At 39.2% G+C, this 25,880-nt stretch overlaps 1 protein-coding gene across 1 annotated transcript in view; it reads right to left on the bottom strand.

The window, feature by feature from the left end:
• Positions 1-25,880, bottom strand: part of Col24a1 (collagen type XXIV alpha 1 chain) — a 293,451-nt gene that overhangs the window by 59,831 nt on the left and 207,740 nt on the right. Inside the window, exons 46-53 of the mRNA XM_059266384.1 lie at positions 22,598-22,651; positions 20,760-20,867; positions 6,127-6,234; positions 5,133-5,240; positions 4,988-5,041; positions 4,114-4,176; positions 2,778-2,831; positions 158-193 (exon numbers count right to left, since the gene is read on the bottom strand). Of these exons, the coding sequence (XP_059122367.1) occupies positions 158-193; positions 2,778-2,831; positions 4,114-4,176; positions 4,988-5,041; positions 5,133-5,240; positions 6,127-6,234; positions 20,760-20,867; positions 22,598-22,651 (585 nt within the window). The remainder of the gene's footprint in view (positions 1-157; positions 194-2,777; positions 2,832-4,113; positions 4,177-4,987; positions 5,042-5,132; positions 5,241-6,126; positions 6,235-20,759; positions 20,868-22,597; positions 22,652-25,880) is intronic.

Below are 25,880 nucleotides of genomic sequence, written 5' to 3'. Positions count from 1 at the left end.
TATTTCCACTTCTCGACAACTGTAATTTGATTTTGAGTCCACAAGCATCAGAGGCATGATAGGGAGCAAATCTAACACAGTCTTTGATTCCCTGGAGATTATTGCCTAGAGATAGGGGCTGCTGTAATCACAGATTTCATTATTCAGTTAAACTTACAGTTTCACCTCTAAAGCCTTTTTCACCTCTGGGTCCCTAAAAGAGAGGGGAAAAGATGGTAGTTGAGTGCCACGGGCCGTCGTGTGTTTGATGCAGCAGGGGCAGCTGTACTTAGAAACAGGCCAGTTTATATTCCTGTCTTACCATCTAGGAAGATCGTTAATTCATACACAGTCTCGATGTTCCGAGTAATGAAAGGCTCCCCCCAAACAAAAACGAAACAGCCCATGCTGGTGGGTTATGCTCTGCTCACCATTCCAAGCTCCACCTTGCAGTGAGACCGGAACAACAGGACTCTGACTCAGGTAGGACAGTCAAAACAGTTACCTGACAACCATTCACAGAGAATTTGGAAAGGAAATCCTTCCAATTTCCAAGTTCCCATCTTGTCTCTCTTTGGTTTCAAAATCCCTGTTTCCAAAGCGATTTCTTTGTTCTCTTTCATTTTCACTTTCTGTTCCCCTTTTAATTTTATTTATTTCAGTGAATTGTGGGTCACGTGTGAAGTCAGGGGACTACCCTCGGGAGCGAGTTCTTTTCTTCACTGTGGGATCTGGAGACTGAACTCAGGTTGTTGGCCTTTAAAATTATTTTTGGGAATAATTTTTCCAACTCAAATCTAAGAATTCAATTTTAAAGTATGTTTTAAATTTTTTTTTAGACTTCTAGTCTCATTTAGATCTCCCCAATCTGTAAGCTACACCTTAGTTTTCTAGATCATTTTTCAAATGATTTTTCTGTTCTGTTGTTTACATGAACTTCATCTGGTGTTAAAAAAAATAGTGAAATGGGATGACAATGTCTTTTCAACACTAACGGTGTCCCAAATAATTCATCTTCCTTCCCTGTCACCAGTGTGGGAGTAGCCATGTGACCAAATGCTAGTCAGCTAAACACCAGAAATACCTGATACTTCAGGGTGATTCTGAGCAATTGTAGGAGCCTAAATTAAAAACCTAACCAAATCTGAAGTCCTTCATCCTAACTACTGTACTTACCATAGGTCAGTTTGGTTCAGTATTCCCACTACTTGCAGCATTATTTTTGGTAAGTGTTTTGTGCATTACAATATGCTCGCATATCTAATTCTGCCTCTCGTCTGTTAAATTGATCAGCTTCTTTCTTTTTCCTACCATGCATTCCGTTACCATAACTTGACACTCTCAATGTTGTTTCCCATCTGGAAGAGAAACCCACCATTGCCTCTGCCCTACCTATTTCCCCTCACAACATTTGTGTGTGTGTGCTTCTTAGATGGTTAGTTCTTATAATGGACTTTTCTTCTCAGAATGGAAAAAACGGAATATGGAAAAAATTTGAAAAGAAATTTGATGTGCATGGTGAATAGCATAATGACCTTTCACAACTATTGTATAAATAAAACACAGTGAGATATTTTAATTGAGACATTTCTTTATCACATTTTCCTTGACCATTAATATTTCACATTTTTGACAGAGGAGAACAATCATTCCTTAATCAGAACAGCATGTGCTGAAGAACCACCCACTGAACTATGAGAAGTCTCCCACCTACAGTTTTATGTAGCTCTGAGTAGCAAATGTTGGAAGCCAAGAGAATGAGTTACACATTTTATTTTTTTTGAATGAACTCCAGTAACTTTAGCGGTAAATTCTCTAAATTTATCAAAGATAAGAGTTTTCCTTAACACTTGAAACATTCCATTTTCAATTTTAAATATGTCTACACATAACACTTTCAAATGCTTCAAAATATGGGTTCCTCGAAGGGAATGAATCTTGGTTTTCCCAGTCTTGATTTGACACAGTTGTGTCCTTTTGCGTACAAGTTATCAGTTCTGCCATAGGCCCCACCACACTGTTTCAGTCACTGTCTTATTTCTTGGTTGCTTTACAGACAAATTTCTTACAGGACTGGCAACATGCTGACTCTATGCCCACCCCAGACCCAGATGGGATAGATGGAGACATCAGCGGTGTAACTCACTGGGTCCTTTTCTTTGACTAGATGAACCTCTATAAATTTTATCTATTGAGTAGAAATAATGCCTGCTTCAACCATTTGTTGTAACAATTTGAGGAATGCTATCATGGGAAATGAAGCAAGACAAAAGCCATAGAGGTCACAAAAGGAATTTTCGAGATGTTACCATTGCACATTTCAAAGTCTTCTTTGAATGTAACCTGCACTTGGAGAGCGCGTTGACCACTCCTTAAGACCATCAAGCCTAACCACACACTATCCTGGTTTTGTTGCTCATTCACCAACGTCTTTCCTCTGTTCACAAGTGGGTGCTTCTAAAGACTCAAATCCTGGCTATCAGAACTCCCATAGCTTACCTTGGAACTGGACCCAGTTTTACAACATCAGTGACTGCTTCTATGTTTACTACTCTTCCTGGCTGAGTCCAGTTTTCTTTTCTCAAGCTTGAAGTGCCTCCACCACTCAAACCTTCTCTTACCCTATGACCCTTAAGAACAGCCTTCCAGAAGAAAATGGGCATCTTCTTTTAAACCTTGGTTTCCCAAATACCCAGGCTGATTCTTTATGGACTATTCTAGAATTAGGAATTTTAAAAGAGGGTTAACTACAACGGCAGCAGCAAAAGAATAAAAGAGCTATGTTGTAACAAACTTACAGTTCCACCTGTTGGGCCTGTTATGCCTTCTCTGCCGAGAGGGCCAGTGTTTCCCTGTTGGGGGTAGAGAAAGCAGTCAGTCTACGCTAAGAAAAGGTCAGTCTCATTCTCCAAATAATTGAAAAAGAAAAGAAAAACCTAGAAAGCTTGTGTTATGATAAAATAGCATCTCTAAATAGTTTTTGTTGTAATACATTCTAATATTAGCATAAATTACAGTAATTTTGACAGTGTGTGATACAATTGCATATACTGCTGTAGTTTCCTACCAAGGGAGTGGTAAATTGTTATTTCTAACCAATACAAATCAAAATTAAAATGTTCATGTGGTGAGAAGTCCAAGGATGTATTTTGTATGTAGAGCATCACAGAACAAATGCAATGGCTTTATGCAGGGTATAGAATAATGAACACATTTTTAAATGAGTGTATGGACAGGTGATGAAAGGTCAGGTGCCTGAGTTCCAGGAAGCATGGCAGAAAGAGGGCACAGCAGGCCAGTTTAAGACTCTAATCCCCTTCACTGCTCTGAGCAAGACAGTGGTTGGGGCTGCAAAGTTCTTCAGGAGTCTTTCCTGCCGCACTTGAACTGTTTCCCTTTTCCTCTCTCTCCTGTCTCCTGTCCACCCAAGCCCTAGCCTAGCAGCTGCTATGAACCGTGGGGTTGCTATGACGACAGCCAAATCACCGTTTGCAGTTTAGAAATGGTTGTTTTGTTTCATTTCTGTTTTATAGGCCATCCCTCATTATGACGGCATGATTAATAAGAACTATAACAAAGCAGGACTAACACTGGCCAGGACCGAGGCTGGCTCACGTACATTCTCTACATCCTGCAGCTCCAGGCACTAAACTTCTAAATGACGTTTGCTAGCCTTTGAGCCTAGGAACTCTTTCAGCAATTTGCACCACCCTCCTGGGACACCTGATCCTGAACAGAAAATACTCAGCTTTGGAAAGAGCTGTCCAAGTGTGGCCTTAAGAGTCCTGGTCAGAGGCAAGCCTCCTCCAGGTGGGTGGTGTTCGGACTCTGGCTGTATTAATGTACATGACACAAAACTGCTGTGTTTTTGATGCTGTGTTAACAGACATGCTCTCCATTCTTCACAGCTACTCTGATTTTTTTAAAACAAGAACTGAGAAGTGTGGGTGGTCTATTATGATATTTTGCTTAAATAATTTATGAGCTGTAAAAGGTTGGAGCTTGCATGGGCTATTATGAGTTTCCATCTTAAAAATCACTTTCTTAACTTATTAATGTGAGGTATATTAATTTAAAGTCCTACAATAAGCAAAGAAACGGAGGTCTTGGGTGACAGGATGACTCTATACTTACTCTCTGACCAATGGGACCTTTAGGGCCTACAATTCCAACAATACCAGCATCCCCCTCTGGACCCTAGAGACAATAAAACACAGACAGCCTGCTTTAGCCTTCTACAAATATCTTACAAATGAAGTCTCATACCAATCTAGAAAGAGTTATCAAAAATACTTCTTAAAAATGGGAGCAAAAGACAATTATATAAGAAAGTCAATGGGACATATGATTATAGAAATTTTGTTTTATCAAGTGTTTGTGTTTGTGTGTGTGTGTGTGTGTGTGTGTGTGTGTGTGTGTGTGTGTGTGTGTGATAGAGATGGATGGATGGATGGATGGATGGATGGATAGATAGATGATAAATAGACAGAGAGAGTGCATGTGTGGGGAGTTAGAGGGATACAGGGCAGGCATCATCGGCATCATCTTACGCTGTGTTTGTGACAGGGTCTCGCTGCATTAGCCATGCTAGCTGGCCAGCAGGCAGTTCCCCTATCACTGCCTCCCATCTTCTCCCAGTGGGTGCTGGGATTGAAGAAGGCTGAGCTACTGTGATTAGCTTTGATTTGGATTCTGGGGATCAGAACCCAAGGCTTTGTGGCAAGTGTTTACTCAAAGAGCCATCCCTCCAGCCTTATTTTAAGTTTTTTTTTCCAGACAAGGTTTCATATATCCCAGGCTTGTCTTGAACTCTAATCCTCCTGCCTCACAAAGTCTAGCAATTACAGGGGTTTTGAAATTAACATTTTCAAAACTCAAACACATGGGTATACCAATAAATATTTTAAAGATTAAAGAAAAGTTCAGGTCATAGACTAAATATTGATTATTTCAACACCTCTCAGTTTTTGAGATACATATAAGACTATCAAAACATATATACACATACTCTGGGGCCTGGGAATCCTTGGAAACCTGTCAAACCTTGATCACCATGTTCTCCCTGTAAGGCAAACAGACAAGAAAATTATTTATATATGGTGGTGGTCTGATCTGCGGGCTTAGTGCTTGGTGATTTCAGAGTTGACACCTACAGGCTGCCCTTTCAGACCAGTCTCTCCATGTAATCCTTGGTCACCTTGTGCTCCTCGTTGACCTCTTTTACCTGGAACTCCAGGTTGACCAGTTAGCCCTTGTTCACCCTACAGACCAAACAAAGAAAGGTGATTTTAACCTCAGAACCTATAAATATACTAATAAAATACATATATATATATATATTTGTATTTTATACAAATGGATATATATATATCCATTTCAGAATGGCACAAAGCATTGGGAATATCAAATATATTGTCTTCTTCCTTTCCACCATTTCCCACAAGTAAAATGTTATTATAATAAACAAAAAGTATAGACATAAGAAAAGAAAATTCCAGGGATTGGGGTAGACATGTGGAAAGAGGAGGGAAGGGGTGATGTTGTGGTGTGTAGAAGGTGTTACGTGAGAGAGAGCATGTTTTGTACATCAGTGATCATTTTGCTCTGTTCTCCCTGTCTTCCAGAGATGACTCAGATACGTGACGCCAGAAAGAGTGCAGTTTCCTGAGGGATGAACCCTGATTTTACCATGATTATCATTCCAGTTCTGCCAATCTGAACAATGGTTGGCTCTATTATGAGGTTTATTGAATATTTGTGGAATGGCTCATTATCAGGTTACTGAACAGTTATCTTCAGCTTTGGGGGAATAAGAGTGTATTTGGGAAAGTATGCATCTGGAAGTAAATTCCATTTCTCTACTTGTAGAAGGCAGATGACAGAGAAGGAAGGAGAGCTTGAAACACGTTTTTTAAAAAAGCGCATTTGAAAAGGCTTCTAGGTCTTGGTTAACGAGTTATCCCCAACAACATGCCTGTTGGCGACCAGGGGAAACAGATAAATGTAGGCCAAATATTTCCCTTTTTCCTAATGTGAATTTCCTATCAGTCAGATTTTTATTAAAACACATTCATTTGTGATCTAGACAGTATACGCAGGGTCAGAACAGGTAGCTTGTGCTATCTGACACATACAATAAGGAAATACCTTTGGGCCCGGAACACCAGGGCTTCCTGGTGGGCCTGATGAGCCCTTTCCTCCTCGAGGACCTGGGGATCCAGCCAGTCCTGTTCTTCCTGGGCTGCCTGTGACACCCTGAATAACACAGACGAGAAATTGAAACTAGGGCATGTTGAGAAGTCTACGTAGAGGCTAGAGCAATATAGAGGGGCTGTTGGTGATGTGATGCCCATGTTTGAAAGTATGCTTTTCCACAGGAATGAAACAATGAAAGGATAGGGAAGCCCCACCACTCACATGAACTATCTAATTAGAGTTAATATCATCTTGGGTTTTTAAAATGGAGACGCCAAGGCAATACTGAGTTCCTCTTTATCTATACAAGCAGCATGTACAGTATGCTTTGCTGCATTCTAACTTAAGAATGTATATTCTGCTGGGCATGCAGTTCTCACAGAAGAATGTCTCCTCACAAAGAATTTTCTATTCCTCAATTACACAATTCTAGATAATCCAGTAAAAAGAATTTGAAAATGAAGCTAATCAAGCAAATATTAAATTCCTAAAACCAAGTACTGAATCAGGATTGGCCATCTATGGCTCACAAGCCAAATGCAAGCAGTCACTTGTTCTTGTATAGATTGTAACACAAGCATAGTTTTTACATTTTTAAATGTTGAGAAAACCAAAATAATAATAATTTAGAACATGAAAAGTATATAAGATTGAAATTTTGGTAAATATGAATAAAGTTTTCTGAGGATCCAGCCACATCCATCCTTTAATGTATTGGTTCTGGCTTCACTTGTGCTGCAGCAGCAGAAATGAGTTAGTCATGATGGAGGCAGAGATGGTGGCACTCCTGTTTGCTGCACAGTAGACTGGAGTGAGGTGTGTATCAAATGGACCATACATGATTTTCCTATGACTTTTATTTCACGTCTTTTATTGCTGGAACATAATTACCATGTCAAAATATGAAATATGAACCTTGAATATCACAGTTTATAAGCAGAATAGAAAGAATGTGGATTATTTTGTCGTCAAATTCGACGACAAACTCTTGTGTTTGTTATGTACCGAAACCACATCTATAACTAAAATACATATGATACAGTCCAGCAAACTAGACAAAAGACATATTTCAACTCTACATAAACACAGGAGATAGGAAGTTAGAGTATTTAAAAAGGAGTGCTTATCATAGCAGAATACACACACACACACACACACACACACACACACACACACACACACACACTTTTTTAAGAAGGCTGGACTAAAATTTTCAATTGTCGGCTCAGCAAAGAATTAACCTTGTTTATGGAGACTGATTACATCATGTATCTAAAAAGTGTTGTCCAATATTGTTTAGCCTTTTGGTGAGAATATTGTTTGAAATGTTGACATTGTAATAGAATCAACAGTTTGAGAATATAGGAAATGCTTGTAAACTAACAGAAGATTGTAATATGGCAAAGTTGTTCATTTGAGGAGTCAGCGATGAGTTTGAAATGACAGAAGAGTTAGCCTGCATGGATGAGCTGTGAGTGAGTGCAAGGAAGACTGTTATCAAGGAAGTTAAGGACAAACAGATGAACAAACCTGAAGTAGAATCTTCCAAGAGGCAACAAAATCAATAGATGTGATCAGGAAAAGACCTACTGGACAAACTTCAGAACTTGAGAAAAGTCTGATGTTTAAAGCTATAAATATTCATTGCAGTATTTGCCAACAGGGATTTGAGGAAAATATTTGAATTTAATATATGGATTATCCAACCTGTGTGGCAACAGTGAATTCCATTGGATTTTGTGGATTTAATCTTCTTTGGTTGTATACAATTTTTAATCAAAACCAGGGATGGGATACACTGACATTCAATTACACAATTTTGATCGTTTGTGATAAGTATATCTTTGTTAATGTATTTTGAGACAGAGACGGAAACTTTTCTAAATGAGAGAAACATCCTCCATGTAAGAGGACAGTAAATATATCTGAAATTTGCCCCAGATAAAGAAAGAAATGACGTGCGATGTAGCTCAGTGGGTAGACTGCTTGCCTGGCATGAATGGGGCCCTAAGGTCCAATGGCCAGCACTACATAAACCAGGTGTTGCTGTCTGCACCCATGAGCCCATCATTCAGGAGGCAGAGAAGGATTAGGAGTTTAAGATTATCCTTGATGACAAAGTATATTTGAGGATAGTCTGGAATGCTTCAGACCCTATCTCAAAAAACAAAACAAAACAAAGCCAAAAACCAAAACCTACCAACCAAATAAACAAGCAAAAAAATTAGGTTTTGCATAATATAGGTTTTGACTATACAATACTTATTAGTTAATGAAACTCAAAACAACATAGGAAAACAGTGATAGTATGTGAAAAACACACTGTGGTAACTTCAACAACTAATCACATGCAACACTAAGAGCATTATGTTTCCTGTACTGTCAAATTAAAACAAGCATTGTAAGGCAACTGCCAGATTTCCTGAGTTCAGTTGCAGGTGCATATTTTAGACCTAGATGGAAGAAGATTCTGTATTTCTCAATCAATTTGACTGTACAGTTGAGGAGTTTCCACATAATCTTCAATTGGAAATGATTAAGCTACAATGTAATGGCATGTTAAAAGACGAATATCAGGGGGGAAATCTAATAGAAGTCTACAAATTCCTTCCACAAACTGAATATGTTCAACTAAGATCATATGCTCATAAACTACCATACGGGGAAGCTCCTATCTCTGTGAGAAGAACTTTCAGAGATGGAGTATGTAAAATATGCAGAGTCACAACACAGGGCAGTTTAATAGACAGGCAAAAACTGTGCATAGGGCACTAACTGCAACGAGTTAAATGTTGTCTCTCCAAAGATGGCTACTAGGCTTTCTTCATCTTTCTTACTAGTGGACCTTATTACAAAATTGTACTCATTTATTACATGTTAAAATTGTTAATGAATAAAAACGTGTAGCACTTAATTTGTCATACAAATTCCTAAGCAGAACTCTCATTTTCCCTCCTTTTCTACTCATTCTTACTAAATCTTCTAAGTTCTTCTCTAGAAGGGGCTTGCTACATTCTGAGTATGTTCCTGGGATACTAAATCATGTTATTCAATGATTCTTCCATGCACTCAACGAGGATTTTTTTTAAAGTATCAACTATTATAAGGAAGACACCAGAGGAAGCCCTCTAGGGAATACGCACATAGATGAAATATGATTCTTATTTTCAAGAATCTTCACATTTTATTAGACTTTTTTGGTGTTTCTAAGACAGGGTTTTGTGGTGATATTATGTTCTCCAAAATATTGTGCACCCTAATAAACTTATCTGGGGTCAGAGAACAGAACAGCCACTAGATATAGAGGCCAGAAAATGGTGGCATACATGCCTTTAATTCTAGCATTCCAGAGGCAGAGATCCACCTGGATCTCTGTGAGTTCAAGGCCATACTGGAAACAGCCAGGCATGGTAACAAGAGCCTTTAACCCCAGGAAGTGATGGCAGGAAGCAGAAAGGTATTTAAGGCATGAGGACAAGGAACTAGAGCCTGGTTAAGCTTTCAGGCTGTGAGTAGCAGTTCAGCTGAGATCCATTTGGATGAGGACTCAGAGGCATCCAGTCTGAGGAAACAGGATCAGCTGAGGAAATGGCAAGGCGAGGTGGCTGTGGCTTGTTTTGCTTCTCTGATCTTCCAGCATTCACCCCAATACCTGGCCTTGGGTTTGTTTTTATTAAGACCCTTTAAGATTCATGTTACAGGGTTTCTCTGTCTCTCTGTAAACAAGGCTGGTCTAGAACTTACAGAGATCTGCCTGCCTCTGCCTCCTGAGTGCTGGGATTAAAGGCGTGTCACCACTGCCCAGCAATTATTATACTTGTACGTATGGTTAAAATTCAATGTATTATCTATTATTTATATTTAAAATTTATATTTATGTGTGTCTGTCTGCATGTATATATGCACGCACATGTGTGGGTGCCTATGGAGGTCAGAGGAGGGTGTTTAGTACCCAGGAGTTGGAGTTGCAGCATGTTGTGGGCTGCTGGATGTGGGTGCTAAGAAATGAAATCTAGTTCTTTGCAATAGAAGCAAGCTCAACAACCATTCTTAACTGCTGAACCATATCTCCAGTACCTAACTATATTCCTAGATACCCTTTAGGTAGAGTTTCTATGACCACAAAAGAGTCACCAAGTATTAGTAAGCTATGTCAAGTGATTAAAGGCAGATAGCTATAGGACATAAATTCATATTCATTATGAAACAAACCTGAGGCCAGGTATTGGGGTGAATGCTGGAAGATCAGAGAAACAAAACAAGCCACAGCTGATCCTATTTCCTCAGACTGGATGCCTCTGAGTCCTCATCCAAATGGATCTCAGCTGAACTGCTACTCACAGCCTGAAAGCTTAACCAGGCTCTAGTTCCTTGTCCTCATGCCTTAAATACCTTTCTGCTTCCTGCCATCACTTCCTGGGGTTAAAGGCTCTTGTTACCACGCCTGGCTGTTTCCAGTATGGCCTTGAACTCACAGAGATCCAGGTGGATCTCTGCCTCTGGAATGCTAGGATTAAAGGCATGTATGCCACCATTTTCTGGCCTCTATATCTAGTGGCTGTTCTGTTCTCTGACCCCAGATAAGTTTATTAGGGTGCACAATATTTTGGAGAACATAATATCACCACAAAACCCTGTCTTAGAAACACCAAAAAAGTCTAATAAAATGTGAAGATTCTTGAAAATAAGAATCATATTTCATCTATGTGTGTAAAATTTATTTTAACCCCAGAGGGCTGTCTCCATTCATGCCCATGTGCCACATACAAAGCTTTCTATCTCTCCTTCTACCTCATTCCCCTCTCAGACTGATGGCCCGTAGGCCGAGAGGGAAAGAAGACCCCCACATTCTAGTAGAAAAGACACACTCTTCTGCTAAGACACAAACCACAGACACTTAGACACTGTTGAACAGCTCTGAGGTCAATGAATAATTTAGATTGATAATAAGGGTGGTAAAAGTCATCATGAGAAACTTTGTTAAGGTTACATGGAAACTTAATTTTACTTGAGTTATCAGACATTTAGCACAGTCTAACGAATACACTGCAAGTCGTTTACTATTCGTGTTGGTTTCTTAGAGAGAAATTCGAGGATGGTAGCAGAGTGTTCTGTACAAAGTTCTAAGAGTGTTTTAGACAAGCAAAGAACAGACATTTTTTATTAGGGATACACAGATGGATGATTAATTTTGCTTTCAAGAGAAACAGATGCTAATTCCAGGCATTCCCTTCAGTGGCTTCCGGAGGATGATTTGCTTCAAACTAATGAGCAAAGGGGTAAAGTAACACAGGGAAATTTTATAAACAAAACCATAGTAATTATTCATTTTGGTAAGGGATGCTGAAATCAATGAACAGCTTACCCGAGTCTTAGAAGTTTAATATGGCAGCCCACACATGTATAAACTATGAAAATTTCCCCAATCTATGCAAAATATTCTCTAGTCAATTAATTATCATTTTTATAACTAAAAGGTACTATCCAATGACAAAAATAGAAGGTTACTATAACAAAAAAGTGTATATAATGTCTCATAGCCAGGGAGCTGCATCATTCTCATACAAGGCTGTCTCCCTGTAGAAATGAGTGGTGAGCCCTTCAGGAGAGCATTGCCTATCTTGACAGGTCAGAAGCCAGAGACCTTAAGGAGAAAGGTCCTGGATTCGACAAATAAAGACAACAAAAGCATCACATGGTGGGTGCTTTTTTCTCTGCGCACTTCCCATTCGTCAGAGACTGGCATCACCATGTTTCTAGTGTTCTCAATTTACACCAGGTAAGGAAGAGGCAGGTGCTTTTCACTTGGACCTCTCTCCTCTGGAAGAAAGAAATACTTTGTCTTCTTTTCTGAACTGAATGGGAAGACCCAGGAAGGAAAAGGCAGCTTCCCTGTAGACACTGACAAGAAAATGAGAGGTTCTGGAGCTCAGGTGTGTATAATAATAGAGGAGAGTGGAGAGATGGCTTCTCTCCTGCTCCCCCGGTCCTTGCTTTAACTAACTGTCACCAGCACTGAGCAAGCTATCTTGAGAAATCAGTGCTAAATAAAATCTGTGAAATCTGGGCAATAATAGAAATACACATTAGAAAAAGAGGCTCAGCTAAGAGACTAATGTCTTTACATATTATTTGATGTTTCTTTGAAAATTTCTAGGAAAAGTTTCTTTTTTTCCTTTTTTTTGCCCTCTATATTGCTACACACTTTTTATATAATAGAGTTATATTCATAGAGTTACTGACTATGTAAGGGGAGAGCATAAAATTTACTTCTTTTAGCACAAACATTTAGCATAATATCCCAAAGTTTCTTTTTATTTTAGGCAACGTAAGTGTGCAGGTTTTTTTTTTTTAAAGCCAGCAAACCCAAAAGCCATAAACAGAACACTGTTCCTCCTCTACCGTAACAGCTAGACCCACTTCTGCATGAAGACAAAGTTCTCTTTTATTTGATTCACTAAATACATCTCTCCTAGGGAAGAAGTGGCTGTTTAAAAATACTTGGGCTAGTAATTATGGGTAGTTATATGCAAGGCTACAGCATATATAAATTATGCCAGATTTATAATGCTGTCCTACAGCTTCAATCAAAAGCAACATGGTCAAGAGCTAGAGTAAGATTTATGAATGAGCTGCATGCTAAAGTTGAGAGGTAGTTTGAAGCATCTAAATGTATTAAAGCTTAGACACCGAGAGTAAACTGAGGCAAGTCTTACTCGGGGAAGGACAGTGGTGCTTGACTTGTGTCATTTCCAAGTCTAGGAAACTAACCTCTCACTCAGATGCAGCAAACACCAGCATTGTGCTGTTCTTCCTCACAGGCATCACTTACATGTTTTAATTAGAACAAATGATCATTTCTTAATCCTGAAAAACCTGAACAGTGAACATGCCACTGCAATACAGGGGAACTGTGTGAAATCTCCTTTACTTAGGTCTCAACATGCAATCACAGCATTACCAGGCACCAGAAGAGGGCTCATGTATGCCTGGTTCTTGCATGTGTCTCATCTGTTACTGCTGTGAAGAAATCAATGTGTACCTTCCTATAGCAAAGCTAATTAATATCACATCTGTGTATCTCACTCCATCCTTCAGTAATCCTGTGAACAGGCCAAACTCTTTCCTGATTATGAGCATTTTCATTTTGGTTCCTTTCATTCAGCAGGTTTTTTTCATATTGGGATTCATCTTATTTCAGTCAGGTTCCTTATAACCTTCTCAGGGAGGCTTCCCTACTAAACTTCATGTACAACCTGCCTCTCCCATGATGCTTTATCACATAGCTGTTTGTTTCTTTCTTTGCACTAAACAAGATTTGAAATTATCTGCGGCATCTATTTATTTAGTTATAGTCTAGTACCCAACCATTATATTGGCCCATATTATCAATCCATAAATTGTGATTTTTGTTAAAGGTCAAATGCTAACATTTCTTGCTGTTTCATGGACATCCCATGAGGTCAGCTTTTGTTCACTTTGTTACATTCTATCACTCCTCACTCATATCAGACACTGAACAAATATTTGTGTTCTAAAGTAATATTAGAATAAGCATTTGTATTTATTACTAGATAGAGACAATATTGACTCAATAAGCTCAGATAATGTGTTAGGCTCTTTACATACAATATATCATTTGATTATAGTAAAAAACATATAAATTAGGTATTGACATGCCCATTTAATAGATGTTGTTTAGGATGCTAATTAGTTAACACAAGTCATAGTGACCACATGAAGAACAATTCTCAATGATTTATAGGGCTTCTCCTATGAGCCTGACAATGTGCAAGGTGCCAGGCATCCAAAGAAGAATAAAATACAAGACCTGCTATACAAGAGTTTACAATCCCTTGAGAGAAAACAACAAAAACAATTGGCATATAAATTAACTGTGCTCTGCTGGAGAAAGTACCCTGAGTATACTGAAGTTCTGAGAAGATAGGACTCTCATTTAAAGTTAGATTAAATTTGTATTGAGTCCTGAAAGGCTAAGAAAATATTCGTCATAAAGTTAAATGGAAAGGTGGAAGAACTTTCTAAGCCGAGGAAATAAATGGCTTGCATGGAAGGTGAGGAGAGGAGTAGAGAGCATTTGGGAGGAGTAGCTTAGAAAGTAAGCACACTTCATGGGGTAGAGCATCATTGTGAAGAGCAGGGTGCTGACACTAGATTTCTTGGTTTTGAATTCTGGTTCCTGTGCTTGTTGACTGTGTGATCTTGGGCAAGCTCTTAGTCTTTACGGGTCTCAGCTTCCTTCTGGTAAACTGGAGATAATAGCCACATTGACCTCATAGGGGTTAAGTACCTTAACATAGAATCAGCACTGGAACAGTGTCTGTTACATAGTAAACACTGATAACTTAGCTGTTACTTTGCTTGAAGTGAGCAGTACTCATGAAGAGCAGGGCAGAATGTCGGGCTGGCAAAGTAAACAGAGGCCAGATTCCAAAGGAACACCATTCCATGGAGTATGAGCTGTATCTGATGGGGTGGGGTTCACTGAAGATCCAACTAGGAAAGTTCTCTCTTTCTGCAAATCTTTCACTTTGGTACTAATAAGCTAGCACACCATCTGAGTTCTGTCCTGGAAGAGATCCTAATGAGCAGGAAATCTGCCCAACGAAAGCAGCATAGCAAAAGAGGGAGAGAGTTCTAATGAGATCAAGCCCGAACTGGATAAGCAGCCTTTCATAACAAAGAGTTGACAGGATTTGCCCAGCAGAGACTTGTCCATCACAAGTGTGTTTCTCTAAAACACTTAGAGGCAGAACAGCATCCTCTTAGGAACAAAAGTTGAGTGTGACTGGGTCATAGGTTACAAGTGACCAGATGGGCAGCAGGGCTGTGGGTGCTCAGGACCCAGGCTCCCATGGTGGTCAGGGGTGGGTTGCTGAAGTGTGCTTTTCCTCTTATACAGTGCCGGGGTACCAGCCGCAGAAGAGAAACTCAAGATTCTCAGTGTTCTTTTAAGACAACATTAGACACAGGTTCACCTGATGAGTGGCAAAATCAGGCTTGAAAGGGCCTTGATTTGTCCTAAAATAAGTTGTTAGTTTCATTTCTTCCTTTCCAAAAACCAGTTTTATTAGCATAGCAAGAAAAGTAATAATAAAAAAAGGCTGGTAAGTCTTCATTTTGGTGACAAATGGATTTATGATTTTTTCAAGGAAAAGTTTTTTTTCCTAAATGATTGAGGTACTGTGTTTGTACAGAAGCCCAACTCAATGAAAACAGCATGGTAGACTCATTTGCTACAGATGTGCTAAACTGTCTGGCCTCAGAACACTCATATGAGCAAAAGGAAATTCACAAAGGCAACTTGAGCCTCCCTAGTATCTATCCCTCAGCTACGGTCACATGACCTTGAAAAACATTGAAACTGCAGAGTGAAGATGCCAGGAATTCTTAAATCCGTGGCCACATCAAAACTAAAAAAGAAAAGAAAGAAAAAAGAACATTGTTTAGGAAAACTAGGCAGTTGCATAATGCTACAAACCCTAGAATAAATATTTTTCTAAGTGGATAAACCCAGCAGTCTTTAAAGGTAAGCCAAAGAACACCATGGTGCCATGATTTAAAAAAAAAGGCCAATGGAAAGATGTCCTTATTCTTGGTTGAAAATAGTTCAGAAATCTTACTTGCATTTAGCAATGATATTATTTCCTCCAAAATAGCTTAAAAAAACCCAGTAGCTTTACTTTTGTTCTAGAAATTATTCTCTTGGACATTACTCGCGCTAATGACCAGGTAGCCACTGAATATTTCAGTTCGTTTAGTGTATTCTTTAAAAAGCATGACAATCTTAATTTCATATAAAATATTCTGTAGAGAGCAGAGATATTTAAGGAAAACACTTCCATCTTCATAAATGCTCCAAAGATGTGCAAACATTCGGCTTGCAATGCACAGTCTATAAGAGAATGTTAATTTATTTTTATTTTGATAGATATTCATGTTTAAATGCTCAGGGCATCCCAGCATCCTAACTATACATGCAAAAATTTTCCAACATATCCTGTGAAAATGTTAAAAAGTAGTAGGTGATGGCTATGATCTGATGCCTACTTAATTGCTTTCTAATGGTAATATCAGATGTCACTTAACTTCACAGCCCTGGGAGGTATATTGTAGCAGTATTTATATTATTATAATTCATGTTAGTTTTTTTTAAATCATCAAGTTCAATGAGCTTTCTGTGCTGATCACATATAAAGGAATGTGTGGCTCAAATCTCTTTTTAAAAGTTGTTCCAAGATTAGAGTAATTTAAGAAGTGGCCATAGATCATGCATGCTTTGTTGTTCAAATAATTCACCCCAGACTCTTTTTTTCTCTCCATTAGATCTTCAACCTTGAGGCCGTTCTCATGAGGGTTTAAACATGCTCAGAATGTCTCACTAGAGGTAAGTTCTGACCTTCAGTTTATCTCTAGTTACTACCCAGCTTTCTCATCCAGAACTCAGCTTCTCCACTGAAGGATCTGATGGTCTGACCGTCTTGACATGTCATTCTCCGTTCTCTCCTCAAGTGGTCCAGTTCGCTAATCAGACCAAATGGTTCCTTGCCGAGGTTGCCAATGCTCTCCACATACTAAATCGCAGTGCTCTGAGGGTCATTTTACTGGATTTCTGTTTTAGAACTTTACCTGTAAATACCAGAACTTGACCCTGGATAATTTAGAGGGGAAAAAGACCATTGTAACTCACATAATCACAATGAAAATCAGGTTTAAAAGTACGAAAATCAAAGGGTAGTCAGGAAGTCAAAGTGTGGGCACGGAGACCCGCACCATGCTTGCTGCTGAACACAGGGTGCTATGGACACCACACAGGGTGCTATGGACACCGCTACTGCCGCGGACAACTGTGCACTAGCGTTAGCAGCTCCAGAGTAGAGTCCTCCGTGGGGAGCAGAGGAAGCCCTAAGTGAATTTATTGTGTTGACATGAGCAGGGCCACGTCAAGGAGCTCAGTGCCTCAGACCCCTGGCAATGGCAAAACCTTCCCCAGGTCAGAGGGTTGTTGACATTGTTGGTGTTTTAGTCCAGTCCCCCATTTTAAACAAACACTTTGCACATTTTCTGTGTACTTTTCTATGTTTAGCGCTGTTCAACTACATAAATAACCACCATAGTGTTATGATATCAAGCCTACAATAGTCAGTACTGTAACATGATGTACAAATAGAGGCAAAGGCTACACCACATAGCACAGGCTGTGGTAAGCTGCACAATTATAGTTTATGTAAGTACAGTCTATGATGGTTCATAATGGTGGAATCCCAAACAGTGCTTTTCTCAGAATTCTGCCATCAAACAACATACAAGTGTAAAAGTTCAATTTTGTGTATGGCTCATCCACCTTGCAACATTGCTAAACTAGTTTCTTAATGAATCCTGGATTTTCTATGTGGATAATTGTGTTATGTGCAAATAAAGACAATTTTTCCTTCCATTATCATCTAGATGACTTTTGTTTCTTGTTACTGTCCTGGCTGGAACCTTACTGTGTTTGGTAGACTCTCCAGTACAATGCTGAATGTGTCTTATAAACATGAGTAAAAGTGATATCTTTTATCATTTAAGAGCTCAGTGGGCTGCCTTACAAAGTCAGACGGTTTTATTAGAAAGGATACTGAAAATATTGGTGCTTGGGTAGTTTAATTAAAAATGTAGGAAAGGAAGAGAATACAAACAGGAAGTAGGCACATAATACCTAATAGTCAAAATCTGAGGCACCATTAAGAAGCAGTGGAGGGCAGAGTCTTAGAGAGACAAACATACTTCAGACACATTCCACCTCTTGTGTTAGAAGGAAGCTACAGACAGTGGTATGATAAGTAGAGCACAGATTAAACACATATGTGCTTGATTATTAAGTTCACTATTACTGCCACATGGACAACAGGCAAAGACAGGCAACTTTTGAACCAGCAGAAGAAAACTAAGATGTCTATAAAAACCAAGAAATAATGCAGGACAAGGGGGATGGACTGAAGATGGAGATGCTCCAAGTGGAGAAATGTAAGATGCATTACCTCCACGAGAGCATCAATTTCCTGCTATTCCTGATGCTTCTAAATACAGCATAGAGGGTACCAGAGAACTTAGAAAAGAAATCAATATGAGGTAAGTTTGCCACTATTTAAAGATATCATCTACTTGAAAATCCAATAGAATCACAATAGAAAATTACCTGAAAAATATTTTTAGCTGTATTAGACTATAACTTTCAAATAGGTTGTTCTTATTTATATAATAAAATCAATTAGTATGTAGAACATGAATAAGGACACGCAGGCACACTGGAGAGCAATATTAATATCTGGTGGATTGGCAATTTGAAGCCTAGATTTCACTGTGACCTACAGTCAATGAGGTTGAATGCTAGTTTCCCTACTGTATTGTATGAAGGGTTCAAAGGCTTAGGTAGACAGAAGCATGGAGATGCATTTATTGTATGTAATTGGAATTAGCCACTGTCCCACTGGAAAGGGCCAGAGAATATTCTTTATCAGGATGTTCAGAAGTGCCCTGGAGTTGTGTCTCTGTTAAATGGGAGCTTTGGAATGCCTTAATAGTAGAACCCAGGATAGCAATCTGTTATCAGAGAAAAGGTAGAAGCAGCTGCTTCATGGAGCCACAGCTTTGTGGAATCAGAATGGTTTGATCTGTACAGATCTGTGGCGATGTTTAACTTAACATAGGAACCCACAGAATCAACCAAATATGTCATGGCTTACTAGAATATGTTGATGTTAAACTGGAAAACCTGTAGGTCTTATGGATATATGTTGAACTGAGAATCTCAGTCAGTTCTTAGATTCAGAGCTAATTCCCAGACCAGAATCCCCTGAGGGAAAGCAGATTCTCCTGGAGGAAAACCCTACAATATGGTGAGAGGTGTATTCTCTGACGCATCTCCAAAGCTTATTCACAGGGACCTCTGGTCAATTACTATGTGACTGAGTACGGGAGAAAGCAAAACCCAGCCTTTCCAGAGGAAAGCTGAAGGCACAGTGCACAAATACTCCTTTAGACTGGGATCTCAGAAGAAAGTCCTCTGGTGTGGTGGGTGTGGTGTCATATGCCTATAATGCCTCATTATATCCCAGTGCTAGGGAGACTGAAACAAAAGGCTGGTTGAGTGTGAGGGCAATCCAGGCTACACGGTAAGATCATGTAAGAAGAAGGAGGAGGTAGAAGAAGAGAGGAAAAAGGAGGAGGAGGAAGAGGAAAAGGAGGAAAAGGAGGAGGAAGAAAGTCCTTTTTAGCCAGATAACTACTGTCAGAAGAATATAAAATATTTATTTTAATTAAATATTCACCTTTAATGTCACATCTGTCTAGGTCTTAATCTGATGTTCTGATGTGTTTCCTCCAAAATGAATAGAAACAGTGTTTAAAAAACTCCTTAAAAATATTCATCTTTCCAAATAGAACCTGAGTACATATTTATTTCTCAAAAACTTAGATTGAATAGGTAATAGTTTCAGTTTCTTTTTGTTTTTAAATATATGAGGTAACTCACCATAGTGAAAGAAGAATATTAATATGGGCTTGGGTTTATGAACACTGCCTTGCCAGATGTAAATAAACAACTAGGATTGATTTATTACTTAAGAAAAGAGAAACAAATCAATGGATAGCCATATCCAATAATGGAAACTTAAAAAAATAAATTTTACTGGGCTATTGGAAGAAGACAGTTAATTTTTTTAATGTTTTAAGTGAAAATACAACCCGAGATGACAAACATATCTGGATTAGGTGGACACTAATAAAAGGAAAAGAGAACATGATTGAGTGAAGACAAAAATACGGTTTTGGGGGCTGGAGAGATGGCTCAGCAGTTAAGAATGCTTGGTGCTCCTGTAGAAGACTGGAGTTCAGTTCCCAGCAGCTGCATCAGGCAGCTCACAACCTCCTATAACTTCAGCTCCAGAAGATCTGATGCCCTCTTTTGGCTTCTTCAGGTACCTGCTCCCATGACCATATACTCACACACAGATACACACACACATTATTAAAAATAACTCTTTAAAAATACATGGTTTTAAATTTTCTGATAGAATAAGCTAGAAATTTGCATTTAAAACAAGAATGAATTTGTATCATTGTGTCACCCTTAAATGAATGCAGGAAATATCCATGCAATTCTTGAAAATACTAGGGCTGTAAAAGCAAAGGGAAAATTATTCTGGGCAGAACCTACTTGAGGTACCGCCAAGACCGAAATGTTCCAAAGAAGGCTGAGGACATTTGATGAACACAAAACATAGCCTGGTTCTGGAGCCACAAAATGGAGCTTCTTTATACTTTATTTATTTACCTTTAAACTTTTACACATACAAAAATATATAAATTGCTACTATGGATTACTAGGTATAAAATATCCAAGAGAATGTACCTACTGACATATTTGAAAATCATTAGTACAATTCCAAAATAACAACGAGAGAAATGATTGACTTAATCTGAGCTAATACCTGAAATGAGAAAGATAACCCCAGTCCCCATGGTCCTTAAAAAGATATCAATGCACAGGAAATAGGGAGCATGCATGCATTTGCAGTACTCACAGGAAGTCCTTGTTTTCCCAGGAGCCCAGGTTTCCCAGGGGTTCCTGACATGCCGTCTACTCCATGGTATCCTTGCAAGCCTTTTGGCCCGGGAAGGCCTGGAAGTCCCTTGGTAATTAAAAATTATTTTGATTACAGAGACATATTGGGCAGATGACATTTCCTGGTGTAGAAAAGGTTTTATATTTCTGGACCTTGCCCCAAGATAAAATTGTCTCTATTTTTTAGTGATTTAGTATATATATCCATAAGAGAGTTGCCTTAAAATGTCCTCTAAACAGATCTAGGCTATAACTCCACTGCTGTGGATATCACTCTGTATAAATAAAATGCTGATTGGCCAGTGGCCAGACAGGAAGTGTAGGCGGGACTAACAGAGAGGAGAATTGAGAGAACAGGAAGGCGGAGGGAGACACTGCCAGCCGCAGCCATGACAAGCAGCATGTGAAGATGCCGGTAAGCCATGAGCCACATGGCAAGGTACAGATTTATAGAAATGGGTTAATTTAAGATATAAGAACAGTTAACAAGAAGCCTGAGCCATTAGGCCAAACAGTTTAAATAATATAAGCATCTGTGTGTTTATTTTATAAGTGGGCTGTCGAACTGCCAGGGCTTGGCAGGACCCGAGAAAACTGTCCAGCTACACTCCATAGCACAACATTTACTTCACATCCATAAGTTTCAAATATGGTTTCAGTCCAAGTGCCCTAGAAAACTTTCTCTAAACAAAAGTGAAAGCAAATCAGCAATTTATTGTGTAACTTCCTGAGCCTCAGTGAGATTTCCTGATATTTCTCACTGTGTCAGTCCATCTTTCTCTAGCTGTCAAGAAAAGATGAGAGATGGACACCGGAGAGCTGGAGTTGCAGGCGTCAGGCTCTTCTCAAACACCCTGCACCATGCGTTCCCCAAGAATAAAGACTGTGATGCGATTTGTTTCCCTTGAAATCAGACAGTCATATGACTGATGATAGGCCTGAATATCTTGTTTCCACTCTTGAACGAATGATTGATTGTTTTTTGTTTGTTTGTTTTGTTTTGTTTTTCAAGACAGGGTATTTCTGTGTAATAGCTCTGGCTGTCCTGGAACTTACCCTGTAGACCAGGCTGCCCTCAAACTCAGAGATCTCCCTGCCACTGCCTCCCAAGTGCTGGGATTAAAGGCCTTCACCATCATGGCTGGCCCTGAACAATTGGGTTTTATTTGTAGGGTCTTTGACATGAATGTAATTACAATTTATCTTTTTTTCCCTTTGTCCCAATGCAGGCTGGTGGAAGCAAGTCTTGGCTGGGCAGCATCAGAAGCATTCTCTTTGTTAACTAATCAGTCAGCACATGCCTACCCAGGAGCTGGAGGATGACACCGATGCGCAGGTAAAATTCATCTTTATTCTGGGACTAAGGACTGCTTTTCTCTCCAAGACTGTCTGCTCTAATTGCCAGGAGAAGGAGAAGCTGAGGCCTCCAATTAAAACCCAGCTCATGTCTTTTTAATTACACTTGACTATGACCTTTGTTACCACTTACTTGGTCATGTTTCCAAGTTCCCTGTTTACAGTGGTTCACCAAGAGAGAGAAGTAAGTGTCCACAGGGAGGGCTCCATAACACAGGAAAATAGCATCCCTCACTTGCAGGGACTTAGATTTAAACAGCAAGTTTGGTTTTGAGTTAGTGGTCATATTTTGTTCCCTCTGTGTTCCAGTATGGGTTTGAAATTTTTTCAAGAGCGTCTGATTTATCCAACATGACATAAATGGCCCCAAACTATTCTGCTTGCTAAAGTTGTCAATTCTGCTTAGAAAAACAAGAAAGATAAAAGAGGTCTGTTACTTACGGGAATGCCAGGTTTCCCAGAAGGACCAGGAGCTCCTTTTTTCCCCTTAGGACCCTGAAAATGGAAAGCACAGTTGTTAATAGATAGAAATAGGCTGACTTAAACAAGCCATGGAAGAGAATGCTAAGGCCTGAATGGCACAGAAGCACACATAACTAGCTGTCTATCACTGGAATGGCCATTTATCTCTCCTGGGGGTAGGGGTGGGGGCACTTCCATCATGGAAAATTGAAAGTAGGAGAATTTGAACAGATCACTTATGAATTTCCTTTTTGCTCTGAATTCGGATTTAAAAATTCAAATCATAGTTCTAAAAAGGCACTGTTTTGTGAATGTCCTTGCTTTCAGGCAGGGTCTATGCCTCCTTTTAAAAGTGGCTAACTTCAGTAGATATTTATTGAGTATCATGTATCATGGCATCTGTTACATGCTAGAATTCAGAGGCAAAGTTCCTGGTCACAAGACACTAACTGTGTGGTGATGGATGTGAACTAACAGCCAAAATGTGCTTCCATGGAAACATAAAGAACACTTGCAAAAAAAATAGGTATTTATTTTTCAAGGCCTGTTTGTTTTTCCATGTGTGAGATGTTTTAAGTCTTAATTGATTCAACAGTAACTGGTCTGTCAGGACAGTTAGAGAGTCAGCCCTTGCAAATCATTCCATTGTTCTCATGATATCCTCAAATTATTTTCAGATGAAAAACATGGAAAACAGTGACCTGGTGTACAAATAAGGAAAAGAATCATGTCATTACCAGACATACTTCTCAGAGATCATTTGAAGTTACCCTAGACAGGATTGTTTTCGCCTGGGATGGTAAGTTCTTAAGGCTAGCATGCTGAAGCTACAGCTTAACAACATATACATGAATAATCATTTCAGATGTTACACCTTTGAAGATAGCCTTAAATATTTGAGAAGATACATCATGCATGTCACCATAGAGGAAAAAAGACATCTTCTGGAAGAGACAGAACATTCAACTGTTTAACTGGGCTTGGTGGTATGTACTGAGTAATCCCAAGACTCAGAAAGCTACTCATGCAAACATGGTTCATATAACTTCAGCCAGTGATTCTCACCCCAGGTGGGGCCAGCACAGTAGGATTATGGTGTGTTGGGGGCCACAAAGGAGGACATGCATTTTGGTGGATGTGTGAAGGATGCCTGAAGAGTAAAGTCACCTTCTCACTATCTTCCTGACTATGGCAACTCAGAATGCTACTGCAGTCTTGAGAGAAAAAAGCAAATGGGAAACACTGTATGTCAAATGCAGCATGTTTGAGTATTTTAGAGGAGTTAGAGGCAGTTAACCAATTAGATTCCCATCATTTAGCGGTCTACTACTACATGGGATGGACATTCAGGACAGATGTTTAAGTTCTATTATAAAGAATACAAATAAAATTCTACTTCTAGCACATTTTTATGTATGTGCTTCAAACATTCAAATAACAAAACACAAACAAGAAGATTAGGCTCTATTACAGTCAATTACATTTGAAGATGATCCTTAGGTTGGGGATCATTTCAGAAGTTAAATGCTGTATTCCAAGGGCTATATCTAAAGACTTATCACAACTAGAATGTCCTTTAGACTTGGATGGGCATTAAAAGCAGTTATTACTAGCACAACACTAAGGGAATTTTATGATATGAGAGATATTTTAAAAGGTCGTTTTCCTAATGCTAGAAGGGTAGTCATGGCAATATCCACCCATTGACAAGTAATTATTTAACCAATACCAAGATTCTGGCCTCTGTCTTGGATTATTTAGACTAAGAAGAATTTCTTTATTATAGTTATTGTCATTTTAACTGCAAGAAGGCAGGGAAGCTAAAAAGGCTGTATTATCTTTTTTTTTTTTTTTTTTTTTTTTGGTTTTTCGAGACAGGGTTTCTCTGTGTAGCTTTGCGCCTTTCCTGGGACTCACTTGGTAGTCCAGGCTGGCCTCGAACTCACAGAGATCCGCCTGGCTCTGCCTCCCGAGTGCTGGGATTAATTAAAGGCGTGCGCCACCACCGCCCGGCAGGGAAGCTAAAAAGGCTGTATTATCTTGTAATGGAGATTTCAGTACATGCAGAACATTGCTCTTGTTATGGACTAAATGTTTGCGTGCTCCCCAAATTCACATGTTGAAATTCTGACCTTAATGATGAAGTGTAAAGGCTGGTCCTCTGGGAGGTGATAAGGTTTAGAGGGGATTGGTGCTCTTCTAAAGGAGACCTCAGAGGGCTCTCCAGTCCCCTTCTCTCCTAGTGAGGATACAGTGAGGAGCTGGCACTCTCATGAGAACTTGACCATGCTGCCATCCTGACCTTGGACTCAGCCTCCAGAGTGAAACTCCGTTATTTACAAGCTATGTATTCCATGGTACTTAGTTATAGAAGCCCAGATAAAGGGATTCTTGTACTGTATTATATTTTATTATGAGAACTGGTATATTAAAATGTCTCAAAACTAGCATTACTAGTTTTATAACTAAGAGCTAAGCACTAATAAATACTCCTCTTGCACAGAGTGGTCTGCCCAGTAGGAACTTAGATGTGGTCTCAGGTGAAGGAAATATGCTGCTGTGTAAGCTCTCACTGGATGAGTAACTGGGTTATTACTTTATGAAGGGAAACAGTCACACTCCAACTAACCCTCCAAATCCAAATATAATAAAGTAGACATATTCTGTGACGTCAGACTTAGCTTACTCATTTTATTTTATTTGAATATAAGTCCTTCATAAATGCACAGATGGGATGTCCTTAAATAGAAAGGCAAATGACTCTGTAGGAAGCTTTTTCAGGGTACATTTTCCCCTTTGCTTCGATTGCATTGAAAAATACACCTAATAGACCATAAGGAAACATTCTGGAAGCCTTCCGTTCCTGGGTGCTCCACTGGTTCTCTGACTAGAGAAGGTGATGTAGTTCTTGTGACAAAGGACATTTTAAGGTTCTCTGTTAATTGAAACCTTGTTTGTTTTTTTTTTTAATTTTTTTGATTTTGTTGTTTTTAAAAAAGTCTCAAGGATAGTTATCACAACACTTGGCTAGCTCCAACTTCCTTTGAGTGATCAACTTTAGAGAGCAAACACAAATTCAGGGCTTTATGCAAGAACTATTGTCCCCCTGTTCTTTTTTAACCAAGAAAATTGCCATTCACTAAAACCCAGAAGGTTTGTGTTGAGAGGAAAAGAAGGCTTTGAGGCTCACAGGGGCTTTCACTTATCTTTGCATCACAAGAATCTTTGCAAGATAGAGTGGTTTTCCTTTGCTCTGACTTCT

This window comes from Peromyscus eremicus, chromosome 6, assembly GCF_949786415.1.
Source record: "Peromyscus eremicus chromosome 6, PerEre_H2_v1, whole genome shotgun sequence".
Lineage (NCBI taxonomy): Eukaryota > Metazoa > Chordata > Mammalia > Rodentia > Cricetidae > Peromyscus > Peromyscus eremicus.
The sequence above is the reverse complement of the archived record's forward strand: the minus strand, read 5'-3'. Positions and strand labels throughout refer to the sequence as shown.